Source organism: Equus quagga, chromosome 11 (genome assembly GCF_021613505.1).
Source record: "Equus quagga isolate Etosha38 chromosome 11, UCLA_HA_Equagga_1.0, whole genome shotgun sequence".
Classification (NCBI taxonomy): domain Eukaryota; kingdom Metazoa; phylum Chordata; class Mammalia; order Perissodactyla; family Equidae; genus Equus; species Equus quagga.
The window spans coordinates 58,498,550-58,514,919 of record NC_060277.1 but is presented as its reverse complement, the minus strand read 5'-3'; the positions used below and the strand labels follow the sequence as shown (position 1 = coordinate 58,514,919).

The 16,370-nt window shown below is 46.3% G+C and overlaps 1 protein-coding gene across 5 annotated transcripts in view; it reads right to left on the bottom strand.

Moving 5' to 3' along the window:
* The window catches only part of SPECC1 (sperm antigen with calponin homology and coiled-coil domains 1), a 284,761-nt gene that overhangs the window by 194,159 nt on the left and 74,232 nt on the right, over positions 1-16,370 (bottom strand). For all 5 annotated transcript variants that reach the window (XR_006890587.1, XM_046675310.1, XM_046675315.1 and 2 more), the window contains exon 2: positions 1,476-1,642. Coding sequence is in view for 4 of the 5 variants with exons in the window: in XM_046675310.1 (XP_046531266.1) it covers positions 1,476-1,642 (167 nt within the window). In the remaining variant the exon portion in view is untranslated. The remainder of the gene's footprint in view (positions 1-1,475; positions 1,643-16,370) is intronic.

The window sequence follows — 16,370 nt, the reverse complement described above, 5'->3', positions numbered from 1 at the left end:
TTCGCGGGCTCTGCTTCAGCGGCCCGGGGTTTGCAGGTTTAGATCCTGGGCACAGACCTAATACCACTCACCAGGCCACACTGTGGGGGCGTCCCACATAAAACCGAGGAAGATTGGCACAGGTGTTAGCTCAGTGACAGTATTCCTCAAGCAAAAAGAGGAGGATGGGCACAGATGTTAGCTCAGGGCCAATCTTCCTCACACACAAAAAAAGAACTGTCCCACACCCCTCACAATTTTCACATATTGCACAGACATTCACAAAGGTGGTGCACCTTTTTATCATTATCTGAGGCTAGAGCATCCCTTTGTTTTACATATAAAAACAATGTACTTCTTGCACAACTTTAAGATACACTGAACTTTCTAAGCACAAGTCAAGACTGCCCTTAGGTTCAGAGGCTTACCAAGAGTGTTCACCATTTCAAAACAATCAAGTCACTCCCTCACTATCCTTCATGGTATCTGAGTCATGGACACGACAACCCTGAATCGGTCTGCATCACAGCTGTCACATCCACGGTGCTGTGAGGAGCACCTTAGGTCCTTCAGCACAGTCATGCTCAGGCATATGCAGATGGAAATAGGGATTATTTGATTATGAACTACTTTCCTTTTATAGTTAGGATATTATATTGACTTCTCAAACGTATGTGTGTAGGTAGGTTATGCTATCTCTGAATCTCATCTCAGGGTAGTAAAAGAGGCATTGGGTGTGACATAGTAGCTAGACAAGAGATGAAGCCCAAGGACTGTGCCTCAGTCCCACCTGACGTTAGAGACCCAGGTGATGAGGAGGAGCCAACAACAGAGACTCTCAGGTGCTGCCCGGGAGGGAGGGAAAACCGAGAGAAGACGCACTCCTAGATGGGGCACAATCAACTGTGTTAATGCTGCGACCACCAAGCAAGATGAGGATGGAGAACTGACAACTGGATTATTGGGATTGTGGAGATCGTTGGTGATCTTTTTTTTTCCTTTTTTCCCCCAAAGCCCCCAGGTACATAGTTGTACATTCTTCGTTGTGGGTCCTTCTAGTTGTGGCATGTGGGATGCTGCCTCAGCGTGGTTTGATGAGCAGTGCCATGTCCGCGCCCAGGATTCGAACCAACGAAACACTGGGCCGCCTGCAGCGGAGCGCGCGAACTTAACCACTCGGCCACGGGGCCAGCCCCTCGTTGGTGATCTTGACCCCCATCTGTGGGGTGCTGGGGGCAAAACTCTGGCTGGAAAGTCCACGTAATCCAGGGTAGGGGATCTTAGTCTCTCTGATAAATGTTCTGCAGATTTCCTTTCTCGACCCCAGGGCACCCAGCTACCCGCTCTTTGCTCTGTTCCTTTAGGTCAAGATATGCTGGTTCTCCCGGGACCCTGCTCAGAGCCTCCTTTCCCGCCTTGCTTAACGCCCTCTTCAGTCTCCCAACCCAGGGCTACTGGGGCGCGAGCAGCCCTGCCCTGTGGGTTTCAGTCGGTACCTTGCTGAGTCGGGACTCAAAAGCCAACGAAGTTGAAGATTTAGAACTCTTCATGCCGGAAGAGGCTGCGGGGAGGGGCCGTGCACGCTCCGTCCCATGGCTCCCAGCTTTGATGACTGGACTCCAGGGCTTGGCTGCACTCCTCATCTTTGTGCTACTGGGTCTTTCTGTAGAAGAGCAGAAAAGAAAAACGTGTGTCCACAACTGAACCTGGTGAGAGACATCCTGGAGCTTCACCCCCATATTCCATGTTCACCATCGTTCTCGAAGAGAACAGGCACTTATGATTGGGCTGCACATCGAGCATTCTCTCCCTAAGATGGTACCTGTGCACTAGGCTAATTTTACAACTTTGCAACAGCTTTTACCAAACTATTAAAAACATGTGTGCAATATTACTGATGTTCTACAGAAGGCAGAATCTTTCAGCAGAATGATGGCTTCTTCTTGGTCAGGGACGCCTAACACAGTATAATACACCCATACACTATTTCTGTATATCCCCACACAAAATAGTCAGCTTGAGTCAAGACCTACTATGTCCATAAGCCTTGTAGCTTAAGGGTTGACAATGGCGCAATCTACCTAATTTTTAAATAGATGGAAATGAATTACTTGAAAATTAGACGTCACAGAAGCACAGATTTTTTTCTTCTTTTGGACAAAAATGGATATCATTTAAAAATTAATAGGGCACATTTTAATTGGTCAGACCTGACATTATAGGGTAGACTTACTCCCCCTAATTAAAATATTTTATGAGAGAAAAATTGTGCAAAGTAGCAGGATGCAGTTAAAGACCTAAGGGGAAAATCCGCATACAAAGATATGAAAGGCAGCCTGAGTTTTTTGATCATTCCTGAGCAAGGTGCAGCACCATATCTTAACCTGAGCCTGCTTCTTCCATCAGTAGCACAATGGGACAGGTTCTCACCCAGCTCCAACCCTGACGCTGCCTGTCCCCATGGACTCTAATGACCAAGGGAGTGAGATGGTATACCAAATTCACAGGTAATGCTCCATCCTTTCAAAAAACAAACCAGAGGGGAATGGGGGAGGGGGGAAGGCATAAAGGGGTGATTAGGCACATGTGTATAGTGATGGATTGAAATTAGTCTTTGGGTGGTAAACAGGATATAATATACTAATAATATACTAATATACTAATAATATAAGAAATCGAAATAAACTGATGTACATCTGAAATTTATGTTATAAATCAATGTTGTCACAATAAGAAATAATTAATTTAACTAATAAATAAATGAAATAGAAAAATTGAAAAATAAAAAACCAAAAATGCACTTTAAAAAAACACTAATAGGTGAGAGTTAATTCCAGTGGCCACACTCAAGGACCTAGGGGTCTGAAACTGACTGCCCCCCTGAGGGGTCGCAGCTAGTGCTAAGCAGCCCTGGGCCTCCTCTCCCCTCACCCACATCCTGGTCCACCCCATTAGCCACCTAGGAGAAAAACAACAGGTCACCTCCTCAGCCTTGCTCATAGAGGAGGCTGTGACCTTCTCCTGTTCTGGTCTCCTTTTCCCTGCTGGAAGAGACCATTTCAAGCGACAGTGCCTCTTCAGCCAGGCCAAACAGTTTCTGCTCCTGCTGAAAGTTGTTAGCTGTGTGTCTGAGAGCCTACCAGGAGCTCACTCGCAGCACTACTGCGCTGGCAGCTACGTGAGTGTGGCAACAGGTGAAAATAGATATTTAAAGACTCTGAAATTTGTTTTCTATAGTGTTTTTCAGAAAAGTTATCCATGATTTCAGTTATATGATTAGTTCAGAAACTTACTAGTCTCAGCTTGCTTCCAGGTATCATGATTATTTTTTTTATTCTGTATTAAAAAAAAACCTTACCCTTCACGTATTTTACTGACATTTAGCACCAATTATTTTTCTCTCTTGACCCACAATTTTTAATAAGCTGGTTTCCACAGCAACAATGATAGAATTCCTAGGTTAAGAACTACACAGTAACTAATTTTATTAGGACTCCCAGCATAAAATGAACCAACATAGCCTGAGTGATTCTTGGAGGGAATTACTGATGAATTTTACCAATTACTACAGAATCAAGCAGTAACACATCAGTCTGACTCATGGAGACAACCTGAATAAAATATCTGTCTAATCAAGGCACCCCTTTATGTGATGGCGACAAGTACTTAGAAACGACTATTCCAGGGCTTACTTTATGAAAACATTCGGTGATTCTGCAATGCATCTACATTTTCCAGAATCTTCCCAGGTTACCCCTGAAATTAAATGCCTGTTGTTTACTCCAAAAAAAAAAATAAAAAGATAAGAATATGAAGATGAAAAGCCAGCAGGAAGAGGGTGGAAATTTTTCTTGCCATATTTTCCCTAATGTTTCTGGAGTCAAACTCCTTGGAGAAAAAAAAAAAAGCCACCTGAGTCAAAACTCAAGATCTTAACTCCTCTCTCCATCTCTGGCAACAAATCGGACAACCTTCTGGACAGTGCACCCGAAAAGTGTTCAACCATTTTCCAAAGACTGATGAGTTACTTGCTCTGAGGCAAAATTCTCAGGGTTACTTCATTTGTGCCATCACTTTTCTTTATTCTCCTAGAACCTTCTGAACCCAATCAAATTATTCCCAAATGAACATATCTAGAGAACTTTTCTCATCTGGAGCCCTCTTGTTTGCCATGCTACCTTTTCTTGGCTCCCTTCACTCTTTTTTCTCGTTATTTTTCCCAGAGTTAGCCTTTTATTTTCTACCCATCCACCAGCCAGATTCTTCCCTTCAAATTCTACCTTCTTTCAGAATTCAGTGTATGTGGAAATGAAATAATTGATGCCCCACTCATCTGAACCAGGAAGAGAACCCTGTAGGTAGGGAAAGTGCCCGGGATGGGATGCCCAGAACAGAAATGGGCTCCGCGGGATCAACGCAGCTTTCCAGGACGGATGGGAGGATGAGAGCCAGCGCGTGAGGCAAGCACTCCGCCACAGCGAACACTGGCTTTGTGCCCTGCTCCCCAGTCCCCATGGTTTAGGACATTATTGAACATGGGCCCTCACGCCCCAGCCTGGACCAGTGTCTTCGTAGTGTTCTCCAAATCTTCCAGAGGCTGCCTCTTTCCCCTCGCTCTGCTCCCACCCAGCCTACACTCTTCTGGAACAGACCTCGAAAGGTTTGTCCTCAGAGCTGTCCACCCACTGTACTTGGTGGGCTTTGGCCCTGCTCTCTGCCCACTTCCAGGAAGGCCTCCTGCCAGAAGGAGAGCAGGTGCCCCCTAGGCCCACTCCTGGCTTTTGGCAGAGTTTCACCCAATCTGCTTCCTCCACAACCCTCCTCTCAGCCCTCACCCCTGGCCTGGCTGTCTGACAGGGAACCAGTTAATTACGTGAATACTGCAGTGACATGAGAGCGACTATTCCACTCGGAGCCTGGCAAGGCACTGCTGAGTACTCTTCGTGGGTGTCTCTAAACCCTTACTGTAACCTGATGAGGTAAGTGTCACCGCCATTTTACAAATGGGGAAACTTTGGCTCAGGGAGGTTAAGCAATTTGCCCAAATCACAGAGTTTATGATGGAGCTGGGATTCAAATACAGTTTTAACTGGCTCTTAAACACCAGGGACGGATAAGGCCTTTCTGAATAAGCTTTGCTCCCATGGGGAAGCAGGAAGGCTTTCAGATCCAATGCTCCTGGTCCAAACGCAGCTCCACTGTTTACTGTATGAGCTCAGGCACGCTTTTTGAATACACTGTGATTCTCAACATCTTCACCGAATAAAATGGAGTTACTAGTGCCTATTTCACAAAACGGGGAAGATGGAAGAAGAACATGCATGTTGAGGGCTGGGCACTCAGAAGGCACTCAACAAATATTAGCTGCTTTCCCAACAAACACTGTTAATTGTGTTCAGTGGAGGGCTGCTCTGTTTTATTAACTCAATGAGACACAGTGATGGACCGAGTAAACCAAGGTTCAGTGGCAGGAACTACACAGACACACCAGATTTAAGGAAAGCGCTCTTCTTGTACACGGAGTGGCCTGTTTTCATTTGGAAACGTGAAGAGAGAAAATAAAGTCAAGGGTTGCTTAACAACAGGATACATTCTGAGAAACGTGTCGCTAGGTGATTTCCTCGTTGTGCGAACATCACAGAGTGCACTTACACAAACCTAGATAGTATAGCCTACCACACACCTGGGCTGTGTGGTACTAATCCATGGGACCACCATCGTATACACAGCATGTCACTGATGGAAACGTCGTTATACGGTACATGACTGCAGAGAGGAAAATAAACACAGACAGCAGGCACCCTACCGTCATTAGAATCGATCCCAGCCTTAATACATCCTAGCTGCTCAAAGTTAAACACAGGTGTGAATGCTAGTAAATAATACTTTCCTCATGGGCGTAGATTAGTAACAGAAGACTAATAGATGGGCTCCGGCCAAGTACAAGGAATGAAAAAAAAAAAGCTTTCTCATTAATTTCCTGATTTCTGAAAATCCTCCTAAACCATCTCAAAGGATCAAACTGATCAAGGAATTACAGTTAAATCCAGGAACCCACCGCCAGGGGCGTAGGGAGAGGGTCTTCTCAAGGGTGTTTTCTTCAAATCTTTCAAACATTTTCTTACCAAGCTTTTTCCATCTCCAGGATAGTGTAAGACATGTGTTTACACGGTAACTCATAAATTGCATGGCACAAAGTAGAAGAGGAAGAAGGGAGGAAGGGACGGAGGGAAGAAGGGAAGAACCATTTGAGGAAGACAGGTGTTGGGCATCAGGGAGTCAGAACCCATGCCTATGTCTCCTGCTCCCTCAAAACGTGTTCCTCTGCTACTTAATCGCTGCCTTCAGAATCTGCGACGGAGGGGTTATCTCAGGCCTCAGATTTATTATCCTTTCAAGGTAAGAAAACAGGCGACTAGGAAACCATTCTGGACTATCACAAAATAATGAGTCTCTGAGAGTGGGAGAGGGCATTGAGGTCTCAACTACAAGTTACAATAAGCCCCAGGAAGCGGGAAGCTAAAGCATTCAAGTCTGAGAACTAACAAAATAAGAATGTTCACATAGCTCAATCACCAGGGGACTCGGCAGGAAACAGAATGTAAGTGAACAACATGTTGCAAACAGCTAGCTAGAGCTCTTTAGAACATGGCTGAGTTTGCTCTTGACCTCCTCAACAGGAGTGGCTATAAACTGGGGTGGGTGTGGGTGGGTGGATCACTCTGCCCCTGGGAGATATTTGGCAATGTGTGGAGCCATTTTCGATTGTCACAACTTTGGGGGTGCTACTGGGTGGAGCCAGAGATTGCTGCTAGACATTCTACAATTCAAAGGGCAGCCCCTACAACAAAGGAGCATCTGGCCTAAAATGTCAGTAGTTGAGGTTGAGAAACTCAGCTCCAGAGCAAGAACGAGAGTCGTTAGACACTAGTTCTTGGACCGGCACCTGCTCTGTTTCCCATCTACTGCTGAAATGTTAACGCTGAAAATCTGGTTTGGGAGCAGCCGAGGGAATCCCAGACTTCAGCTAGAGGCCACAGGAAACTCTTCAAAGCTTATTATTTCCTGTGGTCTTGAGATGAAAAATCATCCCATTAGTCTTAGATTCCTTCCCAGTAAATAAAGAAAAGAACAGATCTCCACACAGCATGAGAAGAAAAACAGCAAACTAAAATTCATTTATCCCATCAGCAGAAGCGACAAAGAAAATCTAAATGGAAAAGAACATTCGTACATCACTAACCACACCATCTCAATCCTGAAAACATACTTTGAAAATGGAATAAGAACTTGCAGAAACTATGAAACACTGCCATAAGGCAGAGATCGATAAGAGAGTGTAATGTGGAATAAGAAACAGAAGAGGAGTTAAGAAACTAAATATGAAACGCGGACCCTAGAGAGAGGCTGTAACCTGGGAGCTATATTGCAACCACAGGCTCAGAATCACTGCCTGGGGCCATCCTTCTGTCACCAAAGCTGAAGCAAGAAGCCAACATCCCAAAGAGCTGGATGGCCACTAATCAGCAGTTATCTCCTTACCTATAATGTGGCCTCACATCAAAGAACTAAAAGTGAATGAGCCAAGGCAGGAGAAGAGGAGACAGAAATAAAATACTTCAAGAGCTCTTTCTACAGAAATAGTTTTAAAAGATCTATTGAAGAGTAACTAAGAATAAAAACTACAGTGCAGTGCCAAGACTATTCAATGGGGAAGGACAGTCTTTTCAACAAATGGTGCTGGGAAAACTGGACATCCACATTCAAAAGATTGAAGTTGGATCCTTACCTTACACCATCAACAAAATTTAACTCAAAATGGATCAAAGACCTAAATTAAGAGCTAAAACTGTTAAACTCTTAGAAGAAAACACAGGGAAAAGCTTCCTGGCATTGGATTTGGCAATGAATTCTTAGATATGACACCAAAAGCACAGGCAACAAAAGAAAAAATAGATAATTTGGACATCAAAATTAAAAACTTTTGCACATCGAAAGTCACAACGAACAAAGTGAAAAGGCAACTCATGAAATGGGAGAAAATATTTGCAAATCATTTATCTGATACGCAGTTTTCTATGGACCGAATTGTGTCCCCTCCCAAATTCCTCTGCTGAAGCCCCGGTCCCCAGTGCGACTGCATTTGGAGACAGGGCTTTTAGGAGGTAAATGAAGATGAAATGAGGTCACAAGGGTGGGGTCCCAATTCAATAGGATTGGTGGTCTTACTAGAAGAGGAAAAGAGGGAAACCTCACCCATGTGCACGCACCAAAGAAAGCCCACGTGAGACACGGGAGGAAGGCAGCCCTCTGCAGGCCAGGTCAGAGCCCTCACAGGGAAGCAAATCAGCCCAGCACCCCGACCTGGGACCCCAGCCTCCAGAACAGTGAGAAATAAGTTTCTCTTGTTTAAGCCACTCAGTCTGCGATATTTTGTTGTGGCAGCTCGAGCACGCTAAGATAGGGTTAATGTCCAGAATATTGAAAGAACTCCCACAATTCAACAACAAAAGCAACTCTGATTTAAAAACAAAGGACTTGAACAGACATTTCTCCAAAGAGCATATATAAATGGCCAGTAAGTACATGAAAAGATGTTCAACATCACTAATCATTAGGGAAATGCAAATCAAAACCACAATGAGATACCACATCATACCCATTAGGATGGTTACTATTTAAAAAAGACAGGAAATAACAAATGTTGGTGAGGATGTGGAGAAACTGGGACCCTTGTGTACTGTTACAGGGAATGTAAAATGGTGTAGCTGCTATGGAAAATGACATGGCCATTTCTCAAAAAATCAAAAATAGAGGCCCAGTCCTAGCGGCCTACTGGTTAAGTTCAGCATGCTCTGCGTCAGCAGCCCAGGTTCACTTCCTGGGCATAGACCTACCCCACTTGTCTGTCAGTGGCCATGCTGTGGGCAGCAGCTCACATACAAAAAGAGGAAGAGTAGCAACAGATATTAGCTTAGGGTAAATCTTCCTCAGCAAAAAAACCAAAATCAAAACTAGAATTATCATATGATCCAGCAAGTCTTCTTCTAGATATATGCCCAAATAATTGAAAACAGGGTCTCAAAGAGATACTTGTATACCCATGCTCATAGCAGCATTATTTACAATAGCCAAAAGGTAGAAGTAACCCAAGCATCCATTGATAGATGAATGGATAAACAAAACACATGGAATGCATGGATGTGGTATATATATCCAGCGGAATATTATTAAGCCTTAAAAAGGAAGGAAATTTGATACATGCTACAACCTTGAGGACATTATACTAAGTGAAATAAACTAGTCAGAAAAAGACAAATCCTGTATGATTCCACTTACATGACGTACCTAAAGTAGTCAAGTTCAGAGAGACAGAAAGTAGAATGGTGGGTGCCAGGGGCCGGGGAGAGAAGGGATGGGAGTTATTGTTCATGGGGAGAGTTTAAGGTTTGTAAGATGAAAACAGTTCTGTGAACGCATGGTGGTGACGGTTGCACAACAAAGTGAATGTACTCAATGTCACTGAACTGAACACTCAAAAACAGTTAAGACGACAAACTTCATAGTATGTATATTTTACCACAATTTTTAAAAATGTGATAAGAAAAACAAAACAAAAACTGTAGTGTAGGAGGGAGCTGGAGACTTGCATATCTACTGAGGCGGAAGTATCTTGAGGCATATTATTTATTCAGCCCCAGGTCTGGGCCCTTGCACACGCCCTGCCTCTGCCTGGGACATCAGCTGGGCAACAGGGCAGCTCAGAAAGGAACCCTTTACAAGGGTGTGGGCAGAGTTTGGAGGAGCAACAAGGGAAGGTGCAGAACCCTCAGGCCAGGACCGTTATCACCCCTCAGCCTGCAGGAGTCAGGGGAGGAAGCAGCTGGATCCCAGAGAGAGCTGGACTGAGAGACAGAAGCCGAGGCCTTCAGTAGTGAAATGCAACCAACCCATGGAGAGTCAGTTGGGAGGGAGCTGGGGCAAGAAATGCCTCAAACTCATTCTCCCCCTCCCTCCAATCTGCTGCTCACTGGGGAGGCAGGGAGCCCACTGACAGTGTCCAGGAGCCGGTGGAGAGAGATGAGAGGAGACGTGGAGAAGCAAACAGAGGAGGCTCGGGACAGCCGCCCTGCCCTCTTGGCCTGGCTAAGTTCAATGCCACCTCTGAAGTGAGCTCAAGTGTCTCCCCCTAGACACTTCCCCGAGTCGAGGGGCCCACAGGACTCTGAGACTTGTCTGCTGACTTCCCTGCTCGCAGCTGGCCTTTGAGCCTTTCGCAGGGGGCGGCCTCCCGGCATATGCCCACCGCTGCCAGCCCTAGCACAGCGCACAGACCCTGCAGGAGCACCGCCTCCCCCGACTTCCCCATTTCTATTATCAGCACCACCTTTCTTGCGCTCTCCCAGACTCGAAACCGCAGAAGCACCAAGGACTCCTCCCTGGGGCCCCCATGTCTCAAACCCACAGGGCCCAGACTGGGGGATCAGACTCCGGCCGTTTCCTGGAGAGCCCTCCCAAAAGGGCCCACGCAGACCTGGGCGGAAGCTCTCCCCAATTCCTGACGACTCCCGAAGGCTCATCTGGGATTGTCACTCTGTGCTCAAACCCCTTCATTTTAACTTATTGTTAAGCTAACATTTGTGAACACCAACTACGTGCCAGCAGGACATCCAGCGATTTCCAGAGGTTACTTTCTCTAGTGCTCCCGACTGCCCACGAGGTGGCTGTTGTCACCCACACTTTACAGTCAATGTCAACTGAGACCAAGGAGTTTGCTAACTTCCCTGATGAGGACCAGGCAGCACCATTTCAGGCCGTGCACCCCAGCCTGGGCCCACTGCTCCTCCTTGCTCCAAAATAAAGGACTGCCCAGCTGAGCTCAGCCAAGCCACACTCGCCACTTACGCTGCTGTGTAGTCAAACCTGATTCTTCCCCACGTGGCCAGCGAGCTCATGGTTCTCATCTTGGGGCATTCACTCCAAGACCTTCCTCCGGGCCCTCCCTCTGTGAGTGCTCTATCCCCTTTCTGATGCTCCCACCTCTTAGGCTCCAGAAAATTCTGTGGCTCTCTTCCCTCCTCCGGTACTTCTCTGTCCTGATCTGCAGCCTGCTCCCATCCGAGCCACTCCCATCTCCCACCTGGATACTGCAGGCTGGGACAGTCTCTTTGAGTCTAGCCCCACCCACCTCACGGCAGGAGCTCCCCCGCTCACTGTGCTTTGTCACTGGAGCTGCTTCTAGCTCCCTGAACACGCCGGTTCCCAACCAAGGGCTTTGCACTCGCTGCTCCCTCTGCCTGGAATTTGCCCCCCGCTCTTCACACAGTGGGCTCCTTTCCCCTCAGCTGGTCTCTGCTCAAGAGCACTTCTTCCGAGAGGTCTTCTCCTTCCACTGTGTAGAGCAGCTCTCCCAGCCCACCCCACAGCCCCGTTCATTTCTTCAGAACCTTTATTACCAAACTAAGACTATCTGTCATTGATTATCCATCATTGACTATCTGCCTCCCTCACCACCATGGAAGCTCCGTGCTGGGCATGCAGTCGGTGTTCATAAATGTTAGCTTAAAAATAAGTTAAAATGAAGGGATTTGAGCACAGAGTGACAACCCCAGATGAGCTTTCGAAAGTCTGTTCACCATGATGTACCCAGTATTTACACTGGGCCTGGCACATAGCAGGTGCTCAAGAAATTTTAGCTAGTAAATATTTAGATTCTGCCTTCCACTGAAGAAATGCCTGCAGGTATCTGCCTGCCCCTCCCTCATCAGGCAAGCACACAGGCCCCAGCACAGGGCCCTGCAAACGGGCATCGTTCACTAAGTAGATGCTGAACTAATGGGCAAATATAACACAGAACTATAAAACAATGACAATCCTTTTCCTGTAGGACTTATAAATGTCTCCAATCGGGAAAAAAATCCAACCCCAAAATTGCTTTCAGGATGAGAACCCCATTGATATCATAGAGCCTTCCAGCCTTATTACCTTGAAAATAATACACATGTTATGTATAAACATGAGTACAATAAAAATTAATCTCATTAACTTATAACTTGAGAAACAGTTCCTAGAATTATTCAACACCAAATCTCTAAAATCATCTACTGCTTCACCTCATTTCCTGAATTTATTCCTGAAGGATGTCCTTTTAAATTTTTGGTATACATCCTAGTTTCACAGTAATAGTAAATAATACTTTACATTTTTATGGTTTAACATTTCAGATGTCTTAACTGAAACAATAATAAATGGATTTATGTTAGACGCTTTGTTATAAGTGGTAGCTGATGGTAACCACAGACTTAGGGACCCAATAATTTAAAGTATCAAGTCTAAGTACTTTGTCTTTTATCTAACCTTTTCTGTTTCTTTGTTCCTAACTGAGGCCCCTAAGTCAGGTGGCACCAAGGGCAAAACTCTATGATGTCAGTGGCTCTGATTCCAAGCCAACAGGCAGACCAGTTCTGACTCATTCTGTTCTATTTCCTCTAGAAACAATGCAAGAACTGCAGGGCACACTGCCCCACCCACCCAGCAGAACCCCTGTGCCCTCCACCGACACCCTGCAGTGCACTTGCATTACGGAGACCCAGGAGGGAGGGCACAAATTCTCTTCCCCAGCACTGCTGAGCATGGGTGCAAAAAGAGACCCTCCATGACGAGAGCCACTGACCACGGGGGGAGAGGTAGATCCCTTCACCACATCCACTGCCCCCCTTTGCTCAACGTACTTCACTACGCTGGCCTTCTGCCCAAGGAAAACACAAGCAAGGAAGAAGCCAGCACCAGCTCTGCACCCTCGGGAGAGGCAGCCTCCATGTGCCACACTATCTATACTGCAAATGCGACTCAAGAGAAACCACAGAGGGTCATCTCAAGGCCCCTTGCTGAGAAAGTGGCTTTAACAACTCAAGAATGGTGGTGGAAGAATCCCCCCACACCCCCACTTCTGATTCAGAGAGCGGTGGTGTTAACGCTTCCACGCCATCACAGTCCTTTATCACAGTAACGAGCTCTCCAGCCAGCAACGTCCATGAGTTACGTGACGGGACTTCCTCAATGGCTCCTTTCCCCTTTAATACTTTATCCCGATTTCTGACTTTCTCTTCCCTCTGAAAGATATGTACTCCTCTCTACTGGTTCCTCATCACTTATCTGCATCTCACGTCAGAGACAGGCGCCTTCAGGATGCCAAGGGAGGGGTTCACCTGACAAATGCCCAAGTTGTCTCGACTAGTTTCTGTCAGCGTGTATGGATGTCGGGGTGGGGAGTCAGGGAACAACCAATTTAAAAAGCAAAGTAAATTTTGAGCTTGGCAAAATAAAGAATATATATAGGGAAAAAAACAAGACTGGACTCCGGTTTCTCTCTTGCTTCTTGCTCAAAGATGGCGGTCTTCTCCTCTGATATGGTACCATCAGAGTCCTGTGGTTTCTGACAGACTAACGAAGGACAGCCATCAGGTAGAAGAGAATTTTCTATAATGATGACGTTATTCTGAAAAGGCAGCCCTAAGTCATGAGAGCTTGAAGAGTTCAGAATAGCAGGGTCTCAACTGGATCCCAACCACATTGAGTGTGCGGCCCAGACATGTCAGGAGGCCAGCTGGGGAGGGCCCCTGGCAGTCCATCTGTCTGAGGAACTAAAGAGCCTCCTGGGAGAACTCTCATCCCCTAAGGGACCAGGGAGGCAGCCAGGAATAGGGCCATCAAAACAACACTGAAATTCTGAGCAAATTCAAGAAATTCTGAGGTCTCCCCACATATCCACCATGTCTCTGGGGATGTACTGAATACTTGGCTCTCTGGCAGTTCCCAGCTACAAAGAAACCCTGGCGGTTTCGGGGCCCAGTGGGGTGGAGAAGGTAGCAGTGTGCAAGGGCCAGGCTCCCATCTGTGGCCCCAGGAGCTGTGGAGAGGTGTCTGCAGGAGAGTGAGCGGTGAGGCCTTGGGTGCACAAGGCACGACAACAGAAGCCATCCCAGAAAGGGCCCAGGGGGTGGAGAGAGGGGAGCAGGGGAGGGAGAAGGGAGAGGCTGCATAGGAGCTGAGCCCGTTAGCAGTCTGCGTTCACTCCTGGGACCACCAGAAAGAAAAGAGGGGAAGAGAGAACTTTCCTGGAGCTTCTACAGATGCAGACGGTGCAGGGACCTAACTCCTGCCTGCACTGTCACCCTGGTTGCCCCAGAGTCATGGTGGACACCCCCTCTGAGTAACGAGCAAAGTCTGTCCCCTCGCACAGGCTGAGTCTGCCATTGCTCTGGATTTCCTTATTGTTACCGGATTAAGTAAATCACTGAATACAGCTGATATCTTTTTTCACATTCCTGAAATACTCCTTTCTAATTCACAGGCTTCAGCTATTTTCCTGTGGTGCCAGCTGGCCCATGAAAGCAGTTGCTGTGCTTTGCAGGGTTAATTTATTCAATGCCTGGAATATGCCCTACCTCTCCCCAGCATAAAATGGGTCTAGCATTATTGTTTTAAATATATACAATAGCTGCAGATATGAGGGATAATATTGCAGGCCCCTCCTGGGATTACCTTGTCATTACATGTCCCTTGCATGGTCCTCAGGAGTAAATCCACAGGGAACAGCACTACAGCAACGGCTCTGTGACCTGTCCCTAGGGTGGGAGCTGGAGACAACTATGGAACAGCACCTCGCTGCCCCCTAAGGATGGGCTCTTTGTGATACAGATGCCTCTGACTTTCAGTGACGAAAGACGGTCCCCAGTTCCTCAAAGAACACGGCATAAACCATGGCCTAAAGCCGCCCCTACCGTCTCTGCTCTGGGGTAAGGCACACTGCATGCTCTGCCCACTTGTGCCCAGCGCCTTGCACTCAGATGCCAGTGCAGCAAATGAGGGGCAGCTGCTCTACCAGTTAGCTTCCAGGCCTCCCCAAAGCCACTCCACGCCCAGAACAAAGGGCCTCCCACCCCCATTCCCACTTTCAACCTCACTTCTACTGTCCTGTGATACTCTTTCCTGCCCCTTTCCAGGGAACAGTCCTGCTTCCCCACCACGATGAGCGCCCACAGCACCTCTTACACCAGCCTAACATTCTGTTGACTGGTTTGTCTCCCGCCCCCCAACTCCTTGAGCAAAGGACTCTTTCTCATTCTTCTGTGGTTCCACAGCTCTGGGCCCAGTGTCTGATCCATAATAAACATTAGGTAAAGATGGGTCATCGACCTAAATGTAAACTGAAACAAAACTAGAAAACTGCTAGGAGAAAGTCTTCGTGACCTTGAGTTAGGCAAAGGCTTCTTAGATACAACACTAAAAGCAGGATCCATAAAACAAAAAAAAATTTTAACTGATAAGTTGGACTTTGTCAAAATTTAAAACTTCTGCTCTTCAAAAGACATTGTCAAAACAGTGAAAAGACAAGCCACAGATTGGAAATTGAAGCATCTATAAAATGCAAAACTGAAAAAGGACTTGATTCTTGAATTTATAAAGAACTTCCATACTTCAATAATAACAAAACACACAACTCAATAAAAAATGGTCAAATATTTAAATGAAGACTGTACCCAAGAAGGTATTCTCAGATGGCAAATAAGCACGTGAAAAGATGCTCAACATCACTAGTCATCAAGCAAATGAGAATGAAACCAAAAGGAGATATTACTACATACCTACTGGAATGGACCTGGACCAACTGGAACTCTCATTCTTTGCTGGTGGAAATGCAAAATAGTACATCTGCTTTGCAAAACAGTGTAGCCCTTCCTCACAAAATTAAACATGCACTTCTACAGTAATCCTATTCCTCAGTATTTACCCAAGAGAAACGAAAACTCATGTTCACACCAACATTTGTAATGTGAATGTTCATAACAGCTTGATTTGCAGGCTTGGTTCATAACAGCAAAAACTGGAAACAGCCTGACTGCCCTTCAGCGGTGAGTGGATAAACTGTGGAGTGTCCACATAATGAAAGACTACGCATCAGTAAAAAAAGAATGAACTAATGATAGACGCAAAACAGTGGATGAATTTTAAATGCATTATGCTAAGTGAAAGAAGCCAAACTCAAAAGCTACCTACTAGATGATTCCATTTATTCTGGAAAAGGCAACACTATAGGGACAGAAGAGAGCTCAGCGGTTACCAGGGCTTGGAAGCTCACCCTAAGTACCTCTTCACCTGGCTGCTCATCTGTATCCTTTGTAATATCTTTTATAATAAATGGGGGAAAGCATGTAAATGCTTTTCTGAGTTCTGTGAGCCACTCTAGAGAATTAATCCAACCTGAGGAGGGGGTCATGGGAACCTCCGATTTACAGCAAGTTGGTCAGAATCACAGCTGGAACCTGGACTTGAGATTAGCGTTTGAAGCGGCGGGGGGGGGGGGGGGGGGGGGGGGGGGGGGGGGGGGG